Here is a 19,312-nt window from a genome sequence, read left to right on the forward strand (position 1 = left end):
CGCCGACTGCCCCCCTGCAGAGGGTAAAAGTCCCTCAATGGGGGTCCTGGATATGACCTTAAACTATATCCAGTGGTGAGGCCCCAGCTTGTGGGCTTTGGGGAGTGTGGAGCCACCCTTTAATTACCATTGCTCCCAGGTCCACTCTGACCCGGAGTGGTAGTACTGTTAGGGTTCCAACTATGGGTTAAATAGAAACCAACGTGAAAACAACAAATATATTCTATTAGAAAAAATTTTCAAAATCTTTGGATTCGGCATTAAATAACCCGGAAAGGGTTGATATGCCGTAAAACAAAAACAACCAACCTTGAAAGTAAACAGCCCCCCCCCCCCCTCCTCCTTTAAAAAAAAAATGTGATTCTGAAGATTAGGAAGAGTTATGCTCACCGATTTTTTTTTTTTTTTTTTTTTTTTTTTTTTTTTTTTTTTTTTTTTTTTTTTTTTTTTTTGTTACAAGGAAGTCACCACTTATCAAGGCCTGGAGGCCACTCGGGGATAAGGGTTATTGCAATTGCTAGTAATGGAGAGCTGATAGTGTCTTAAGGGGGTGGTTCATCAGGAACTTATTTATGTTAGACTTGAAGACGTCTAAGTTGTAGTCAGATGGGAAACAGGTAAACGGAAGAGTTCCACAGGTGTGCACTTCTAAGAAAGCTTTCTTTATGGAATCTGTTTTGATTTAGGCACAGATAAAGAGTGGGGAAAATTACTGACAGTGGTTTCAGCTAAGCGGGTGTTTTTCGTGAAAGATTTGCGGGGAGGGGGGGCAGAGATTGGAGCTCAGGTGAGCACTTCCCATGGAAATAACGATAAAAGGACAGGCTTGTAACATCCCTTCTGTGGGAGAGAGGTTGCAGGAAAAGAAAAGGGCATCCCCCACTAGGCTACGAAGTCTTATTTTGTACTCTGTCCACGCAGGATAAGCTTCTTTTTTTTTTTTTTTTTTTTTTAAAGCAGCTCCTGCCTAGGTATGACAGCAGTACTCCATCCTTGGATATACTTGGCTTTTATATAGATAGAGAATTGCATCAGCAGTGAGATATCTACTGGAGTGGTAGAAGGATCCCACCATTTTTCCAGCAACCTTGGCAACAAATTTGATGTATGTGTTCCATTTCAGATCAGGAGTAAAGGTCAATCCCAGAAGCTTGTCAAAACATGGAGCCTCCCCAAGATGAGAGCCATCCATTTCAATTGATGCCAGATGGGAATCAGAGCGTTGATAATATAAAGATACGAGCTTGGTTTTAGATGCATTAAAAGTAACCAGCCACCTCTCTCCCCCCCCCCCATTTTACCACCCACTCAAGATCAGAGGAGAGAGAATCAGAACTTTGTCATTGACGGCCTTTGATGTGTTGCCATAGATGGTTGTCTCATCAGCATAGATGTCAACGAATACGAATGATTTAAGTATGTGTTTTGGGAGATCGTTGATGTATATCAGGAAGAGAGTTGGGCCCAGGATGAACCCTTGAGGAATACCCGCATTAATATTGTGGGCTTCTCATTTCTACCCATCAACCACTCTTATGAGCCTATCAGAGAGAAATGATTTAATTGAGAAAACATTTCCAGTTATGCTGTAGCTGGAAATCTTGTGAAGTAGGCCTTTATGCCATACCTTATCAAAGGTCTTTGTTATGTCAAGAGCAATTGCCCTAGAAAGAAAGCTTTTGTTGAGAGATTCACTAATCCTATGAGATATAACTGTTAGCACAACTGCTGTAGATCTAACAGAACGGAAACCATATTGCATGTCACTAAGAAAGCTATTTCTGCTGAGGTGGTTGATTACTTTATTTAATATGGATCCCAGCAATCTACTCATGACACGCAGGAGACTTGTTGGTCTGTACTGAGAGGGAGATGACCTGTCACCTGAATTCTTAAATACAGGGCATACTGATGAGGTTTTCTAGGGTGTTGGGAAGCACTTCTCCTTAAGACCACGCTTAAACAGTTTTGTAAGTATGGGGGCAAGTTCTGGTTGAAGCTTTTTCAACACTATAATTGGAATGCCATCAGGGCTAGTTGCTTAACTGGAATCAAGGTTCACGCACAGATATTTGTATGTTGCATAGCGTGTTTGTTATAGGAGGAAATACGGGAAATTGATGAATGGTTCAAAACGGCAATTGAAGTACATGTTCACATCCGGAAATTCTATAGCAAACCCCACTCTCCCTATTGGTTTACTTCTACTTGTGCAGCTACCATTGCTCAAAGACAGCATGCATACTGCAGATTTAACTGACATACTTCCATTTCTAACAAGTTTATAGAAGCTAGAAGTAATTGTAAGAGAAATAGGGACAGCTAAGAGCAGACTATACTGCAACCAACAGAAAACACGTCAAAGCACAGAAATTAGGAACCCATGATTTTTGGAAGAATACTTAACATAATTAAATCCTTAAGAGAAGAATCCAGGCTGTCCTCTACAGTTGTACTTCTAAACAATGATATAAATGTGGGAGTACCTCCGAAGTCTATTCTTGGACCTTTATTATTCCTGATATTCAGAAATGACCTCCCTGATAAATTATTTCTGAAATGGGTATATTTGCTGATGACACCATGCTCTATAAAAAGCACGAGGAGAAAACAAATGAACACATATCTAAAGAAATGGCAGAAACACTAGAGGAAGACCTCCAATCTGTAGTGGAATGGGTGACACAAATCGATGGTCACATTCAATGCTGCTAAGACTGTTTCCTCCAATAATTACCAGAAATCTTCTCTGCCACCAATAGCAATTGCTAAAGACATTACCTGAAAGTACTTCTTTTAAACTCCTCAGCCTAACGTTCACAGGAAACATGGAGTTGGAACCAATACATTGAGAGCATTGCTAAGGCTGCTGCAAAGAAGGTGGGCTCTCTCTCTCTCTATTGTGCTAGAAAGCTACTTGCGCCTGAAAGTATTCTGTACCTCTATAAGGCGCCCATGTATGGAGTATTGTCACATTTGGACTGGTGCATCTGCTACTAGTATCTCGCTCTGGGATAGGGTTCAAAGGAGTCGCCAACTTGATAGGTCCTGAACTGTCATATAAACTTCAGCCTCTGTCCCATCGAAACGTTGCATCCCTTTGCCTGTTCTTAGCAATACACACGGACAATAAAATGCTTTGGATAATTACAGATTTCAAAGGGGGTTCTGCTAAAATTGTCATTTTAAAAACCGAAGCACTTTAAGTCCTCCAAATACCACGGAATTATTTGGAAATGAATTAATAATGTACATGATATATTTTAATAGTTTTGAGCAAATGAAGTAATAAAAATTTTAACATCATAAAACTGGGTTTTTGGTAAGATTTTGTAATGAAAAAAATGGTTAACTGCCCTAAAATAACTAGAATGGCTCAAAATGGGAAATCATTTTACATTAAATTCTAAAATAATACTTGTTTATCTTTCATTAAAGTTTTTCAAGGTGTTCACACATAATTGCCTACAAAGGCAAAATCACATTTTGGGAGGTAGTCAGATGGGGTGAGTGGGGGCTAACAGAAGCTATTAATCTACAATAATACCAAAGAAATATTGCAATATATTCATTTTTAAACAGGCCTAGATTTTGATTTCAGTTATTTGTACATATAATGCATTACAATTCCGCTTTGATTTCTAACTTTTCTTCTAATGGATACATGGCATTTTTAAGGAATTGCAGCATATTTGTGAAACCATTAATTTATGGAGATTTTCAGTAGCATACTCTAGTTTCTAGCACAAAAATACACTTATCTGGTAAATTTCATGGCTTAATCTTGTGTTTTAACAAATATATAACATTTTTACTGAAAAAGTAGTGCAAAAAATGTGACAAAATGCATATGGTCTTAAAGATGGAAAAATACCCAAACGTGTGAGGCACAAAAGTCATAATACCAATATTGAAATACTGAAAGCCATTTCAATTTTTTAATGTGTATTGCTACTGTTCTAAAAGTATTTTAATGATAAATGCTCTGAACTACAAGCACTTGTACTCCCTCGATGTAAATATCCCCGACAAGCAACTAAATCCCACCTCTGAACAAAGCTTCTTTCTTAGAACTGCACGCCTGTGGAACTCAGTTCTGTCTGCCTGCTTCCCTTCTGGCTACAACCTGGATGTCTTCAAGTCTAACATAAACAAATTCCTGATGAACCGCTCCCCCTTAAGTAGACACTTTTATTAAATCCCCACACTAATGTACTGTACATGCAATAACCCTTATCCCTGAGTGGCTTCCGGGCCTTGATAAGTATTGATCACCTTGTAAAAAATAAAAATTTTTTAAACCCTATACAGATCCATAGATATAAGAAAGCCTTCTACTCCAATAGTTTCTTCCCCAGAATTGCTAGACTCTGGAACTCCCTTCGGAGATTCTGCTTTCCCAAACTGTACTGACATGAAGAAGTTCCCGTGTAATGCGAACAGACATCTTGCTGCTCATCCACCTTCATAATATCCCTGCAACTACTGTCCCCCCCCCCTTCCTTCTTACTTCAAAGTGGCACTGTGCCTTGTTTGGGGTGAAAATGGAATTTCAAAAAAAATTTAAATTGTGCCAAATCCTGTTAAAGGCTTTTGATATGTCGTGCTATTGCTCTAGAAACAACTCACGGCGAATTTTACTAAAAATATGACTAAAATTATGTCCGATCTATGACGCCTGACTGCTCCTGCTGTTTGTCATATAGAAATAATGTGTAAAGTTGCTTGTATCAGCAGAATCTGATTGGACATTATAGTTGTACATAATGAGCTTTACTAAAAATGTATGACTAAATTATAATTTGCTCCTGCTGTTGATTTGCTAGTAAAGCAACTTTGACACTAACAGACTACTGGGTTTGTCAGCACAAAATATTGTAAAAATCTGTTTTCTGTTTAAAACAAAATGAATTTATAAGTTTCAGTCAAGTTTTGGCAAATATCTTTTAGATTCATGTAAAAAGTATTTACAAAAAAAAAATTTTTTTTTTTTTTTTTCCAAATATTAAAGTAAATAAATAGATACATAAGTATTTATATAATGAAATCTGTAAAGACTTGATTTTACTAATTATGCACTGCTAAAAATTAAGCAAGATTGTATGTCTAATTAAATCCTAAAAGACGGAGACAATTATTTGGCACACTGTATTGGAAAAAATAATTGTCATTAAATGTTTAGTCAAAGCAACTTTAACAGTTTAGAGTTTAATTTTAAAAAATAAAACAAAATACAAGCAGTAGTCTATAATAACTTTAAAGTTTCAGAAAACTAAAAGGCTTCTTTTTTTTTTTTTTTTTTTTTTTTTATACGGAACTTTATGCAAGATTATTAAAAAAAACAAAACTTTTTTTTAAAAAATAGTTTACTTATTCTCCCAAAAGCAGTTAGACACTGTTTTAGACACGCACTGTATTAGAAATATTGCTTCCGTCTTTAAGAATTTCTACTTTAACAAAGATCGTTTAGTGTTACAAAAATTCAAATTTCACTTGTAGGTCACTTACAAAGGTCACTTGTAAAATTTAATTTGCTAAAAAAAAATTCTTGGATGAAAGTTGTGACTGATTAAATTTGTTTTGTTTTTGTATTTCAATAATAAAGAAAAAAGTGGCACACGGGATTGGAAAAAATCTCTGCTTTTAAGGATTTACCAAAAATAATTGTAACTGTGAGTAATGTATTTTATTAGCGCTATATTTTGCACTGATGAACTCAATAGATCGCCCATGTAAGAGAATGTTTAATAAAAATTAAGTGTTCTTTAGTAAATAAATCTGTTTAGTTATGGACTTGAAAGATATTTGCCAAAAATAACCTCTCCAAATTTCTGAGTAAATTTGTTTTATTTATTACTAGCTGTACCTGGCCACGCATTGCTGTGGCTCCATTTGTTAAAATGAAACACATTCCTCAAGAAAAATTGCATTTTGTATTTACTTTTAATATTTTCTGCAATTTTTTTCCTCAAAAGATTCGTTTTTTACCATAAATTGTTTTTTGCAGGAAAACTTGCATTTTTTAAGAAAATTGGCAGTAAACATTTATTTTTGCAAACGGAATTTTTTATTACAAAAGCTGAATACTTTATATGAACACTGTAAATAGTTAAGTGAAAGTAGAGAAATTTTTTTTTTTTTTTTTTTCAAGAGAATGTACAAATTTAATTTTTTGTCAACAGATGTTAAAATAAACAGAAAAATATACTCCCATCATTAATTAATTTATATTTTGATAAATTTTTATACAATGTTTTGTTTGTTTTTGGTTATCAAATAGCACTCGCCCATATTAAACCCTGATGAATTGTTTATATTTTTAAATGCAGTAATTCTCGATGTGAGTCGGTAAATATGTTAAAGCACACCTAAATTGATTTGTTACTAATTTGTGCTAAAAATAGCGTCAGTAGTGAAATTAATTTTGGTATGAGTTATGTTGTAACGATGTTTACAACTGCAATGCAATCTGAAAAATGGAAACATGCAAAGAAACTAAACGAAAACATACGAAACACAGTAAACCAGAACGTCGGTTTTTAGAGATGCATAGAGAAATGCATTGTTTACATTTTGAAATGTAGTAATGATCGATGGGAGTCTGTAAATATGTTAAAGCGCCCCTAAATTGATTTGTTCATAATCGCTGTAATTGAAAAATTGACATCTTACAATCTGTAATGCGTTAACCAGAAAATTAATATGTAAAGCAGTAATCGGGGGAGGGGAAAAAAGTAAACAAAAAATGAAAGCAGCGAATGAAACGGAATGTAAAGGAAATGATATATGTTAATGAAAGAAAAAGAAAAGGAGAGAAACGTTTTTTTTTTTTTTTTTTTTTTTTTTATCCTAGTTAATGTTTCGAAATTAATTGTAAATAAGCAATGTATAATTATGCGTTGTTTCCCGTAGTAGGAAGCATTTCAGTTTTTGTATGTAACTACAAAACCCCTAACCGGTGTGCGCTTGTATTCAAAGCGGCAGTGTTAATGGGGAGCAGGGGGGAGGAGTAATCAAATGGAGAGAAAAGATTTTACAATTTCCATCGATTCTTACAGGTTTTGGCAGTGAACTCTCACCAGAAAAAATATAGGAATGTACGATTATCGAGGAAGTGTAGAGATAATAGGCCTATAGCACACCTCAGATAATGTGCTGCAGTTTGTGCATATTACATATGTATGAAATGTCTCGAATTTTAATCCTATTACGGTCAAACTCAGAGGGGGGAAAATGACTTCATTTTATTTATATAGAAGACAGATAGAAGACAAGATTGTTTTACGATATTTTACACTGACTGACCCAGTTGATAGCCTGTTGAAGTTGCTTTAATCAGCAGCTGTGGCAATTTAGTTGTACATTGATAGTGCCTAATTTTTAGTTTTACATTCTTAGTAAAACCGATTTGACAACTTATCACAGGTTCAAGCAGCTTACTTATGCAAAGAATTGGTCTGTACTGAGATGCTGAAGACAGATCTATACTTAGCACACTTGACAGTTTTCCAAGGTGTTGGGAAGCATTTCTCCATTAGGCAACAGTTAAACATCTTTTGTAAGAATAGTAGTTAGTTCCTGTTGCAGCTTTTTAATCACTGTGGTTGGAATGTTATCAGTCAGCTACTTTGCTGGCATTGAAGTTCTTTATAACTTTGACAACATCCTGGACATGTATGTGGATGTTGCTCAGTGTATTTTCACTCGTAGTGGTGGTTGGGGGGAGGGGTATAAATAAGCAGCTCAGGCTACAAAGGATGGAATTTTTTGTAATGCTCTATACAAAGTTTTTATCGGATGCTGTGGAAATCTGGTTGCCTAATGCTGGTTGGAAGGACTACTTGTTGTTCACCAAAACTTGTGGGAACCCAGCTTCTGTTCAGCTACTTAAAAAGTTAATCATATGATTGGTTTTCTATAATCCTTTTGCAATGGTTGCTGATAGTCCTAAAAGTGCTTTTGATTTCAGAACGTCTATTTTGTTATATTTTAACAAAATAGATGTGATTCTGTGAATAATGACTGATATATTCTGTGATGTACCTGCAACTAGCCATTTGGTTTCTGTTGGAATTTTTTGGAGTATGAATCTCTATCCTAACAATTAACCAATTTGTTAAATCAGATGCTATATAGGATCCATTGTTTTCAAACATGGAATGCAGAAGAATTTCAGATATGAAAGATCTGAGGCTCTCCCAGTCAACAAATATAGTGATGAAGAAGGATATGAGGTCCTGATGTACTGTTTTTTGTTTTTTATTTTGTGTCAACTGAATGATGCGACAATCTTGTATGAGCACAGTTCAAGGCAAATTGTCAAAAAGATCAAGAAGTCTTATAAAATGTTTTTCAGTATTGTTTGATAACTACCTGTTGGATCTTAAAGGGAAAAATTGACAAAACCTCCTTTCATCATACCTTGAGTGAACTAGCCATTCAACATTGAATACTAAAATCTCCCAGCATAAATGATGGCAGAAAGATGAACAGGCAGAATAGTCAGTTCAACAATAGATTTTTTTTTTTTTTTTCATATAGACAATTGAGGGTAAATATGAATGTACATGCTACTCGGAAACGTGTATATGGTAATTTAGCTCTTTGATGTCCCTAATCCCTAATAGATAAAAATTCCATAGCGATGTTGAGGGTCAGCTTTTGAGGTCATGTTTGAGTCACCTTTTAATCATGAAATCTATAGAAATGCAAACCAATGCCAGTTTTGCAAAAGAATAGGTTTAGTTTGGTCTCTCATTGAGATTTCAATCTCAAGATTGGATGGAATGTAGAATCCTGATATTGGAAAAGATAATGAAGGTCTGTCAGAAGTTTGGGTTCTGGGTTTATGCTTATTTTGTGAAGAAATCGACTTTTCAATATTTTCCCTTGAATTTTTTGTTAATTTTAACTGAAAATTTCTATTTTGCAGATTATTATAGCATATAAGTGGAAAAATTAATCCTAAATATGGTAGGACCGCATCTTCGCGAGGATATAAAAAACCTGATTACAGGATTAAGGCAGCCCAAAATGACTTGCAAGCAGATTTTTTATATTTTAACAAAAGAAAAAGTGAAAATATCACTTTCTGTAGTGAAGCGAATTGGTCAAAAGTTCAAAGTCGAATGCTTGGTAAAAGGAAAATTTGTCTGGTCGCCCGAGAGCATTCACTTTGAAAGACTACCACAGGCTTAAATTGTTTTGAAGTATTGAAAGAACTTATGTTGACCATAGCAAAGAATTCAAAATGGCCTCGAAATTTTTTTTAGATATACAATATCTAGACGAATGAAAGAAATGGGATTTTCTCCTAAAAGGTGTGCAAAGAAGCCATTTTTATCTAATAAGAACATCAATGATAGAAAGATTTTTCTTGTATTATAGCAAGAAAGATACAGACTGATTCAGGAATATTTTCTGGTCAGATAAATCAAGATTGTCTTGTTGATACTCCCGAATGGTGCAATCGAAGAATTGGAGAAAGATTTTCACCAAGTTGCATAAAAACAAGTTAAACACGAGAATGGAGAGATAATGGTATGGGGAACTTTTTCTGCAACAGGAGTTAAGGAACTTATTAGATGTGAGTCAATCAATGCAAAAGAATACATTCGAATATTAGAAACAGGACTGTTACCAAGTATCCAGAAGCTGGGAATATCTCAGAACATTATTTTTCAACACAATAATGCCCCTGCACACACTGCTAAAGTCACAAAAAAATGGTGTTCTGATAATTCAATTAATGTGATATTTTGGCCACGTCAAAGTCCTGATTTAAACCCAATTGAGAATATGTGGTCCATAATCTCTTGCATTGGATGGGAGAACCTTTTCGAACAATAACAAACTGGGAAGCTGTGCAAAGAAAATGGAATATCATCTCCTCTTTAGTGTTCCGCTTTGGTCTCCATTTCTTTGTTTTTGTTTTAAAAAATCTTGTCTTGAGTCTGACAAAAGGATGCGCTGAAAGAAAATAACTAAATGAAGAAAAGACGTTCTTGTCTTACAGGGTGTGGACAACCTTAAAGTCCTTGAATTTAGGTTTTTGCCTTGAAGGTTTTATTTCTATTACCTTAAATCTTTGAAAATATGAAAAATGTCTTGAAAAGGCCTTAAATCATTCTTTGTCAGTAAAAAATTTGAAATATTAATAAAATGAAATTCTCTTAAAATATTCAAATATTAAAATGGAATAGAAGTATATTGTTCTGAAATTGCATTGTATTATTGTGGATACAAGTTATTTCTCGCTTGGGGGCGGGGGTCTAATCTCCCTCTCTTTTTTGCTTATTTATAATTTAATTTGGGGGGGGTAGTGGTCACTGCTATAAATAAGTGACCACACACACATTAGAAATCTTTCTATGCCCGGACGGGACTTTCTTATCCCCCCCCCCTTTAAAAATTTTGCTAATCAAAAACAAGGCTGGCCATCTTTCTTGGAAATTTAAAAGCTGTAAAGGGTTAACTACTTAAAAACGCCAAAAAAATAATGCAGGTAGGTTGCAAAGCAACTTTTATGGCCTATGGTAACATTTATTTGCTGTATATTTGATTTGAACACTTCAAATTGCTGTGAATTGTAAAACAAACCCCAAATATTCTTTTGAAAACTTGAATTTTGTCTCTAATGCCTTGAAAAACTTAGAAAAGCCTTAAAGTCCTTAAAAAGGGACATTGAAAATCTGTACAAACCCTGATTTTAGAAAAACAAACTTCTATTCTTACTATATCGGCCACCACTCTTAAAAATATTTAAAATTTAATCTCTTGAGATCGGTCTTCTCATCAATAACAATTCTTTTAGTTCTTTACATAAAATGTGTATATGATATTAGTTTCAGTAAATCTCGTTTGGTTGTATATTGGTCTCCACTCGCATTTTAACTTTCCAAAATTTGAGTAACTAAGCTGGTAGCTTTAAACATTCCACATAATCATTCTTTTTTTTATACCATAAACCAATGGTTCCTTTTAGTTTGCAAACCTTGGGTCTGCAATTAAAAAAAAAAAAAAAAATTTTTTTTTTTTTTTTTTTTTTTTTTTTTTTTTTTAAACCCCGCCCCCTTCCAGACAAGACATATCAGTACTCTGTAAATATAAAAGCGAAAATGTGTGTTCGCTTTTTCTGTGTCTACAAAAGGCTTCTTTCAGAAGCGGTCGGTCGGTTCACAACTCTTTATATCACATAAATCGTAATATCTCAGTTAACAACGAAGCTCGCCTGTCTATTTAATTTGCTCGATTTCGGGAAGATAAATATTCAATATTTGTCGCTCGCCGCATGTGGGTTAGTCTTTTTCCTATAACATCTTGGGGGGGGGGGCGTTCAGTAGTAAATGAAATTCCCGCAGTCAAACTTGACCTCATTTTAACTCATTAAAACGTGCACCTGCTAAATCCAAGTAATTAAATAAATTTAAACGCGTTTCCGTTAGCATGTCGCGGTGGGGCAATGGTTAACGTCGCATGGGTTGTTTTTTTTTTTTGTTTTTTTTTTCTTCACAACTTTGCCTCAACGGTTCAGGTTCAATCCTCATGCTTACTTTTTTTTTTCTTTTTAATTATTAAAGAAAAGGAGCTTAGTCTTAGAATTAAATGTTACCATCCACTTACAGCCAGATCGCACTATCGACTAATTGTTTTCTAGGTTTTGTATATTACTTTGGATACGTGTACATTTGTTTTCCCCTCATGTCTATTATAGGGTAGTTTCATTAACATGCTCATCTGAGACGCAATTTTATCAGGGAGGTCATTTATGAATATCAGAAATAGCTGTCCAAATCTTTTATGAATTCATTTATTTCATCATCTAGAGGAAAACCTATAGACTCCTTTCTAAAGATGAATATGCATGTATTTGTTTTAGTACTTTCAAAGTTGGTTAAAACAACTTGAAGAATTGGGTGTAGATTGGGTTCAAGTATTAAAAATGGATTTTTATATCCTAAAAAAAAATTTTGATCGTGTAATTTGGCTAAAAATTGTGCATATTTTTTTTTTTGTTTGAGACCTCCCATTGATATTGGAAAAAGATTTACAAGCAAATATTCAGCAAAGTAGCCAATTCCAGATTTCAAATTGATAAATTAAAAAAAACAAATCCAGATAAATTACCCAAATCCATGCATGTTTCAATCTTGTTTATAGATATTAGACTATTTATAATATAATGAGCTGTAGTTATAACTCAGGCTTTTTTTTTTTTTTTTTTTTTTTTTTTTTTTTTTTTTTTTTTTTTTTTTTTTTTTGTAATGTATAAATCGTGGAATTCAGGAACTTCAAACAATCGTGTCTCTATTTGAAATCGGAACACCTGTGATGATGGATATGTCAGACCTTTTCTAAATTTTTCTCAAATTAATGTCATTGAGGGTATAGGGTACAAAATGTCTGATTGGAGGTCAATAGGGGTTGGGTGGTGGCTGAATTTCTCAAACTATACAGTACTTTCGGTTGAATTATCAGTATTTGTGCTGCTGTAAACAAGTTTTCTATCTGCAGATACCTGTCACATTTTCATGTTTTACTTTTGTGAACACTTTTTTCTTGGTTTTGTACTAAAAATCTTTCAGTTACTTTAAACTGATTTACTTCCAAGTGATTTAAATTTCATACTTTTTTTTTCCTTAAATCAAACCTATGATAGCATGTGCCTGTCCTCATAATCTGTGGCTAGAATAGTACTTATGCCCCTTTTATTATATTATTTACCTTTTAAGAAAAAGACAAATCAATAAAACCTTACTAAGGTCTTTGCCAGTCAGCTTGAATTTCTTTTATTTCTCTTATTGCCCACCCCCTTCCCCCTTCTTAAAATGTTAATTTTGTCATACTTAAACCAATTCATGGGTAGGAGAGATACTCATTTCAATGTATACCCCATTTAGGTTGGTAAATTTGAAGTCCCTGCCCTCCTCCTCATCCATTGGCCACTCTCATTACTTAAAAACGTTTGTTCCTCTTTCTAGATTCATGTTTTACTTTCTATCATTGATAACATTACATTACCTTAATGTTTGCCGCTTGATGTCACAGACATGGGGAAATTATTATTTATCACTTGTTTAAGCTTCCCTTATATTTTTGACCAAATTCGGTTTCATACTAATAGAGCTGTAGTTTTAAGATTGAAACCATGATACCTATTTTTAAAGAGAAGCAAATCTGGTTTGTATTACTGTACACATAGATTCGAAAAAGTTGTCAAAAAACAAATATATAACAAATATTATCAAAGGCAAGATAAGTTACTTTTCTACCAAACTGGATACATTTTTTTGTTTTTATTCAATGTAACATGTTTATTCAGCTCGAAAAACATGCAGTGTTTACCGATGTATTGGAAAATTCAAAATGGCGCCCGACACTCTCTTTAACATGGTAAGTTTGGGAAAAGGTGTTATAAATAATAAACTAGATAAAATACTATTTAAAAAACACCAAATATATGTCAACTTATGTCACGGTAGCATATAATGAGCGAATTTCTAACAGTATTTTGTCTAGTTTATTATTTATAACATCTTTTCCTGAACTTACCGTGTTAAAGAGAGTGTCGGGCGCCATTTTGAATTTTCCAATACATCGGTAAAAACTGTATGCTTTTCGATCTGAATAAACACGTTACCTTGAATAAAAACACGAAAAATATATCCAGTTAGGTAGAAAAGTAACTTATCTTGCCTTTGTTAACATTTATTTGTTATATATTTGTTTTTTTAACAACTTTTTCGAATCTGTGTACAGTAATACAAACCCAGCAAATCTAATGTTCTTTTAAAAAAAACCAAAAAAAAAACCCAAAGACCTCTTACCTCCATCTGTTTTTCTTTTGATCCTCCAAGTAGAATTCACTTTCTAACATCTTTTAAACAACACCTTTTGTCTCTCTTCAGTCATACTAAATTTTATCTAACTGGGTTCAATCTTAAGGAGCTAAACAAATTAACTAAAAGAATATATGAAGTTATGAAACTTACATGAACAATTTACCTCAGCAATTAAGGAGTTTAATTTTAAATTCTCACATTATCAATAACAATGTTGCTTGACTATGGCCTAACGTATTGTAAATATAACAATTAGAATAATGGCCTGAAACGTGTGTATCCTCTTGAAAATATAAACATTTTTCTTATAAAGTAAATTACGCAATTTTGTTTTTGCAGGGTGTTCGGCCAGGTTCTGTGAGATTCATGTTTGATGGACAAGCGATAGGAGAGAAAGATACGCCTTCACAGGTTGGTTACTTTTGTCTTTTGAATGAAGTATTTTCTTACTGGCAAATTACTTGATCTCAATAAGCATAAAAAGGATTATAGAATAACATTTTGATATTCACAACATTATTGCTTGTCATAGCATTTTTTTAACCTAAATAGGAATATCCTAAATAGAATTTTTTGCCTATTTCATAGAATAACCATATAAGTGTTCCTTGGTAATTGTTATTTGAGCAAAAGGCTTGCTACCATTTTTTTTTTTTTTTTTTTTTTTTTTTTTTAGTTGATATGGCGATTTATTTTTAAATAAAAATGTAAAAATTACTGTAAATAAATGAAACTGCTTAAAATATAAAATTTTAAATTTAAATCAAATATTTCCCTTATATTTGATTTGGAGAGGTTCTGCTATAATTTAAAAGGTCATACGCACTGTTAGAAATGTTTAATAACCCTTATCCCCGAGTGGCTTCTGGGCCTTGATAAGTGTTGACCTCCATGTCAAAAAAAAAAAAAAACTAACAAGGGTAAATTTTAGATGAGCAATAACAATTTTCAATGAAATACAAAAAGTAGCAATTCTGTAAAATAAATGCTTCATATTTTACACTTCTATGCATCTCACTATTTTCGATGTTAGAAGTTCTGTTAAGTGATAGTCTTTTCCTATGAAACCATGGAGTGCCAACTTGTTGAAAACTTGAATAAATGCTATGGAATCTACAGGTTGGAGAATCGATGTTACAAAGTGATAAATTGGTGCTTGTAGTGTTGGAAAGTTTTTGTAGGAAAATAGTACTTGTCTTGTAAGCATTAGGTATGCAAGTACAGTTGAATTATAGGTAAGTTGAGAGATCGTTTCTTGGCAAGAATTCTAAGACAATGAAGATGAATGAAAAATGTGGAGTAGGTTTGAATACTTACCTAGGTGATACCATTGAGAATGGATGAAATTCAGGGAACTTCTGCCATTATTAACGAGCTGCAGAGCATCATCACTGAATTAAGGGAATATTCTATCAAGCATGTAGATGCGATCTGGAAATGAAGTCTGGTCAGTGATTGGTTGAGGACACAAGTGATATGTTTAAAGAAATAATTAGATCTAATTATTTTAAACGAAGATTAAATATGGAAAATATGTGGAGAACAGGAGACTTGGTTAATTTGGTCACATTGAACGAGAGTTCTTGGATTAGATGTAAAACAGTTGAACTTGGAAGTCCAAAGGGAAAAATTGTAGGAAGTATTGAGAAAAGGGGATAAATAATATATTGTATAAAAATGTAATAGTTCAACTAGATTATCAAGCCGATTTTATAGTTTACAAGTTTCTCCCTTTTTGATAGAATCTGTCTATTTAAGTTCAATTTTTCAGTATAATTCTGTGTTTTTATTTGTGGTCCCCTGAGAAAAATGAGGTTGGACCTGTAATTTCACCCTTGTCCATTTGTTTGTCTGCACTTTTTTTCAATAACTATGCCTTAGAATTTTTTAAATTTTGCACTAGCAGTAAACATGAGTAAAAAAAAAAAAAGTAACAAATTTTCCGGGGAAAACTCCGATTGACCCCCTAGGAGTGCCTTTCGAGTTAACATGGCTAAAATTGATACTTTTGTGCGTATTAAAAAAAAAAAAAAAATTTCTTCCTAGGGGGGCTTAAATGATTGGATTTTTTAGACTGTTTTTTATGGATCTTTAGCTGGTTAAAAAATTTTTTAAGGGGTCAAAATTGAAAAAAAAAAAAAAATTGTACATTCATCTTAATTTATTTTTTATTTTCAATTAGTTCATATGGGTGTCATGTTGGTACAGTGGGATAATGTCACCAGCTTTGAATGCTACAATTTTGCTTTTGGTTTCGATTCTAGCTGATAACACACAAATACTTTTTTACTTTCGAAATCACAACTCTATAATATATACGAAATCTGGACAAATTAAAATATATTTTAAGCATATTTTACGACCCCCCCCCCCCCAATCTGTTAAATGTCTTTATGAATTTGTCTCAAATCGGGTATTCCACTATTGTTTTCTTAAATTTGTTCATGGATGTCCAAAAACTGGTATTACTCACTTTTATTTTATATACACTGGCAATAATTAGATATTTTGTTTCTTTTTCTACTGTCTTTATAAATGTTTTTTTTTTTTTTAATTTCAGTTGGAAATGGAGGACAACGACACAATAGATGTGTTCCAGCAACAGACTGGTGGCAGAGAGGTGTGCTGAATGGCTGGTCATGTTTCATATTTCTGTACATGTTGGCTCCTTCTCTGTTAATCCTCTCCTTTCCTCTTCTCATGCTGTCCATGTGTTGTCATGTGCCTGCTGCTTCCCACTGTGCCGTTGGCCACTACCAGAGATCATTACCGTTGCTACTGCTGCTGCTGGCACTGCCTCGTTGTCGAAATGCGTCTGTCCGCTGCCGACACGGTGATTAGCAACCCTTCACTGACAGTTGATGTGTAATGGCACCAGTTGGTGTGAGACTACATGCACCGATTTCATTTAGAATCATTTTAAGCTACTTTCTCTATCTCTCTCTCTCTTTCTCTCTCTCATATATATGTACTTTGTAATCATTTTTCCACAAAATAAAATATGATTAATGTTTATTTGCTTGTATGAATGATCTTGTTTTTACTTCTATCCGACTCCATCCTCACACACATTGTCAGTCGTCTCTCCCTCCCTTCTTTTTAATACTTGTTCCTGTTTTCAGTGTCTTTATTTAAAAAAAAATCTTTTTAAAGGTTCTTCCCTCCATTAATGACATTAATATACTCATGATCTTAATTAAGTTATGGTAAATTTATTGCCAATACCGGTGTTACAGCTGTTTAAAAAATTTTTCACTACTAAATCTTCAATAGTTAATATTTTAGACTTTGTTTTAATTAGCTTGCAAGCCTTCTAAAATTAAATTTGAATGTCTGTTGATAAATGACATGAAAGGTTGGTACTTAGAGGGAACTTAAAAAAACAAAAAAAAACTATACTATTATGATTGTAACAATGTGTTGTGTTCAAATCTAGAACTGCTAGACTATTGAACTATATATTTTCCTGCCTTCTGGAACCGTGAATTCTTTATATATAGAATTTGAAAAGATAATTGGATCTAATTAACCAACCTGAATGTATTCCGTTGGTTTTTATTATGGTGCTCAAACATAGTGCATAAAACGACAGGTTTGAAAACTATTTAATTGCAGAAAATGAAGTCAACAAATTCGCTGAAAAGCAACTATTGAGGTACTAAGAGTATTTCTCTTTAAATAGCTGTATTCAATCAGTAAGGATAAGAAACAATACAAAATCTTGGCATTCACTAATTTTTATTAGAACATGATTTAATCTTATTTACAGTCATCTTTCAGATGATTTAGCACTATATCTTGAGTGTTTTCTTCCTGTAATGATAAAGGATGTTTTATTACCGGCGTCTAATTATATTTCTCATTGTAATGGTAATAACTATTGGTATTGTAATTTGGGTTGCTTTACATTGGTTGTTACTAAGCAAAACTTGTAAAAATTAAAAATTTCCTTGCACTACCAAGGGCAGATAAACCCAACATTACTACTAAAAAAGTTATTTTACATAATTGAAAGATCTAAAACAACCTTATGTAGGAATTGCATAGCATTTTAATAGAATGCTAGTATTTTCTTTTTTTACTGATATTGCTTAGTTTAGACAAAATGGACAATCTTTCGAAGACATATTATATATATATTGCCAAATCTTAAATCTATTGTGGACAGTTTTTTTTTTTCTCCAATCTCGTTAGTCCAAATCCAATATGCACTTAAAATTTTAACTTTATATATTTTTTATTTAGTGATAAGTTTTTTTGTTTTTTTTTTTTTTAAATTAAAATTTGTCTCCCTTGAAATTTTAATCGGCTCTTACTAAAACTTTGCTTTTTATTTTTTAATTTTTTTTTTAAGTTTTAAATTTAACTGATTTTCAAGTTTGCACACGGTCAAAATTTTATTAGATGAAATTTACCACCTACTGTATTATTTTCTTCCATTTTTCCATAAGTTTTTATATTTTATGTAATAATAGTAAGTAGTTGGAATCGTTCACAAAGTAATAATAAAAAAAACTATGAACAATGTTTTTGTTTTGTTTTTGTTTTTCTTAAATTTCAATTTAAAGTGTGCAGAAATACTAGATGTGTTTCTTTAAAAAAAAAAAAAAAAAAAAAAAAAAAATAGAATGCTTATTTAAATCAATTTTTCTAATTTGATGGTAATTGGGTATTTTCTTTCTCTTGCACATCTCATAACAGACATTTTTCAAATCCTTTGCATTGCAATATTAAATAGCTTATAGACTTCTGTCCCCTTGTTTGTATGTTCACATTTCTTTTACCATACAACTGTAAATTGTTAAATTAGATGTCATCTATAATATAAATTTCACCTGTCTGTTTAAGTGTATGTTTGTATACCTTGCAAAAACTTTCGACAGAGGTGATGGATTTTCACGAGATTGGTATCGGTTTGAACCTCAACCCTTCGGATGAAAAATATAAAAAATTTGATTGTCTAGCCTCAATTTACCTCCATCACTTCCCGTTTGGTGATGGCTGCAACAGCTAACGCGTTCCTTTTTTTTTTTTTTTTTTTTTTTTTTTTTCCTCCTTCACAGTTCGAGCCTGCCTGCCTACTAGCACTTTTTTTTTTCCTCAACAAACACCTGGGCAATGTCGGGCACCCAGGCTACTTTATTTGAAAAGTTAAAAATCTTGAATGTTACGCACCATGGTGTATGTCTACTGAATTAAATAACTATGAAACTAGAAAGTGTTAAATCTAATTACTCTACTTAGAGGGAAATACCTAATTGATCTACTTGGCTCCCACTTTCAGGAAGTTAGATATTAGGTCATTTTATAGTGGGCACTTTGTATGGATGCAAAATTTGTTAATTAATAAAGAATAATGCCTTGTAAAATGGAACTTTGGGTCTATTCCAGAAATATCTAATTGATGTTTTTTTTTTTTTTTTTTTTTTTTTTAACTATTTGAGATTTTAAGTCTGTAAAAGACTGCAGAT

The 19,312-nt window shown here is 33.0% G+C and overlaps 1 protein-coding gene across 4 annotated transcripts in view; it reads left to right on the forward strand.

Moving 5' to 3' along the window:
• LOC145258057 (small ubiquitin-related modifier 2-like) overlaps positions 1-16,856 on the forward strand; it is a 34,973-nt gene extending 18,117 nt beyond the window's left edge. For all 4 annotated transcript variants that reach the window (XM_080115784.1, XM_080115787.1, XM_080115791.1 and 1 more), the window contains 2 exons: positions 14,181-14,252; positions 16,402-16,856. In XM_080115784.1, the coding sequence (XP_079971910.1) occupies positions 14,181-14,252; positions 16,402-16,470 (141 nt within the window). In that variant the 3' untranslated portion in view covers positions 16,471-16,856. The remainder of the gene's footprint in view (positions 1-14,180; positions 14,253-16,401) is intronic.
• Positions 16,857-19,312: the final 2,456 nt, after the last annotated feature.

This window comes from Euprymna scolopes, chromosome 3 (genome assembly GCF_053919585.1).
Source record: "Euprymna scolopes isolate OS-2025 chromosome 3, ASM5391958v1, whole genome shotgun sequence".
NCBI classification, from domain to species: Eukaryota; Metazoa; Mollusca; class Cephalopoda; order Sepiida; family Sepiolidae; genus Euprymna; species Euprymna scolopes.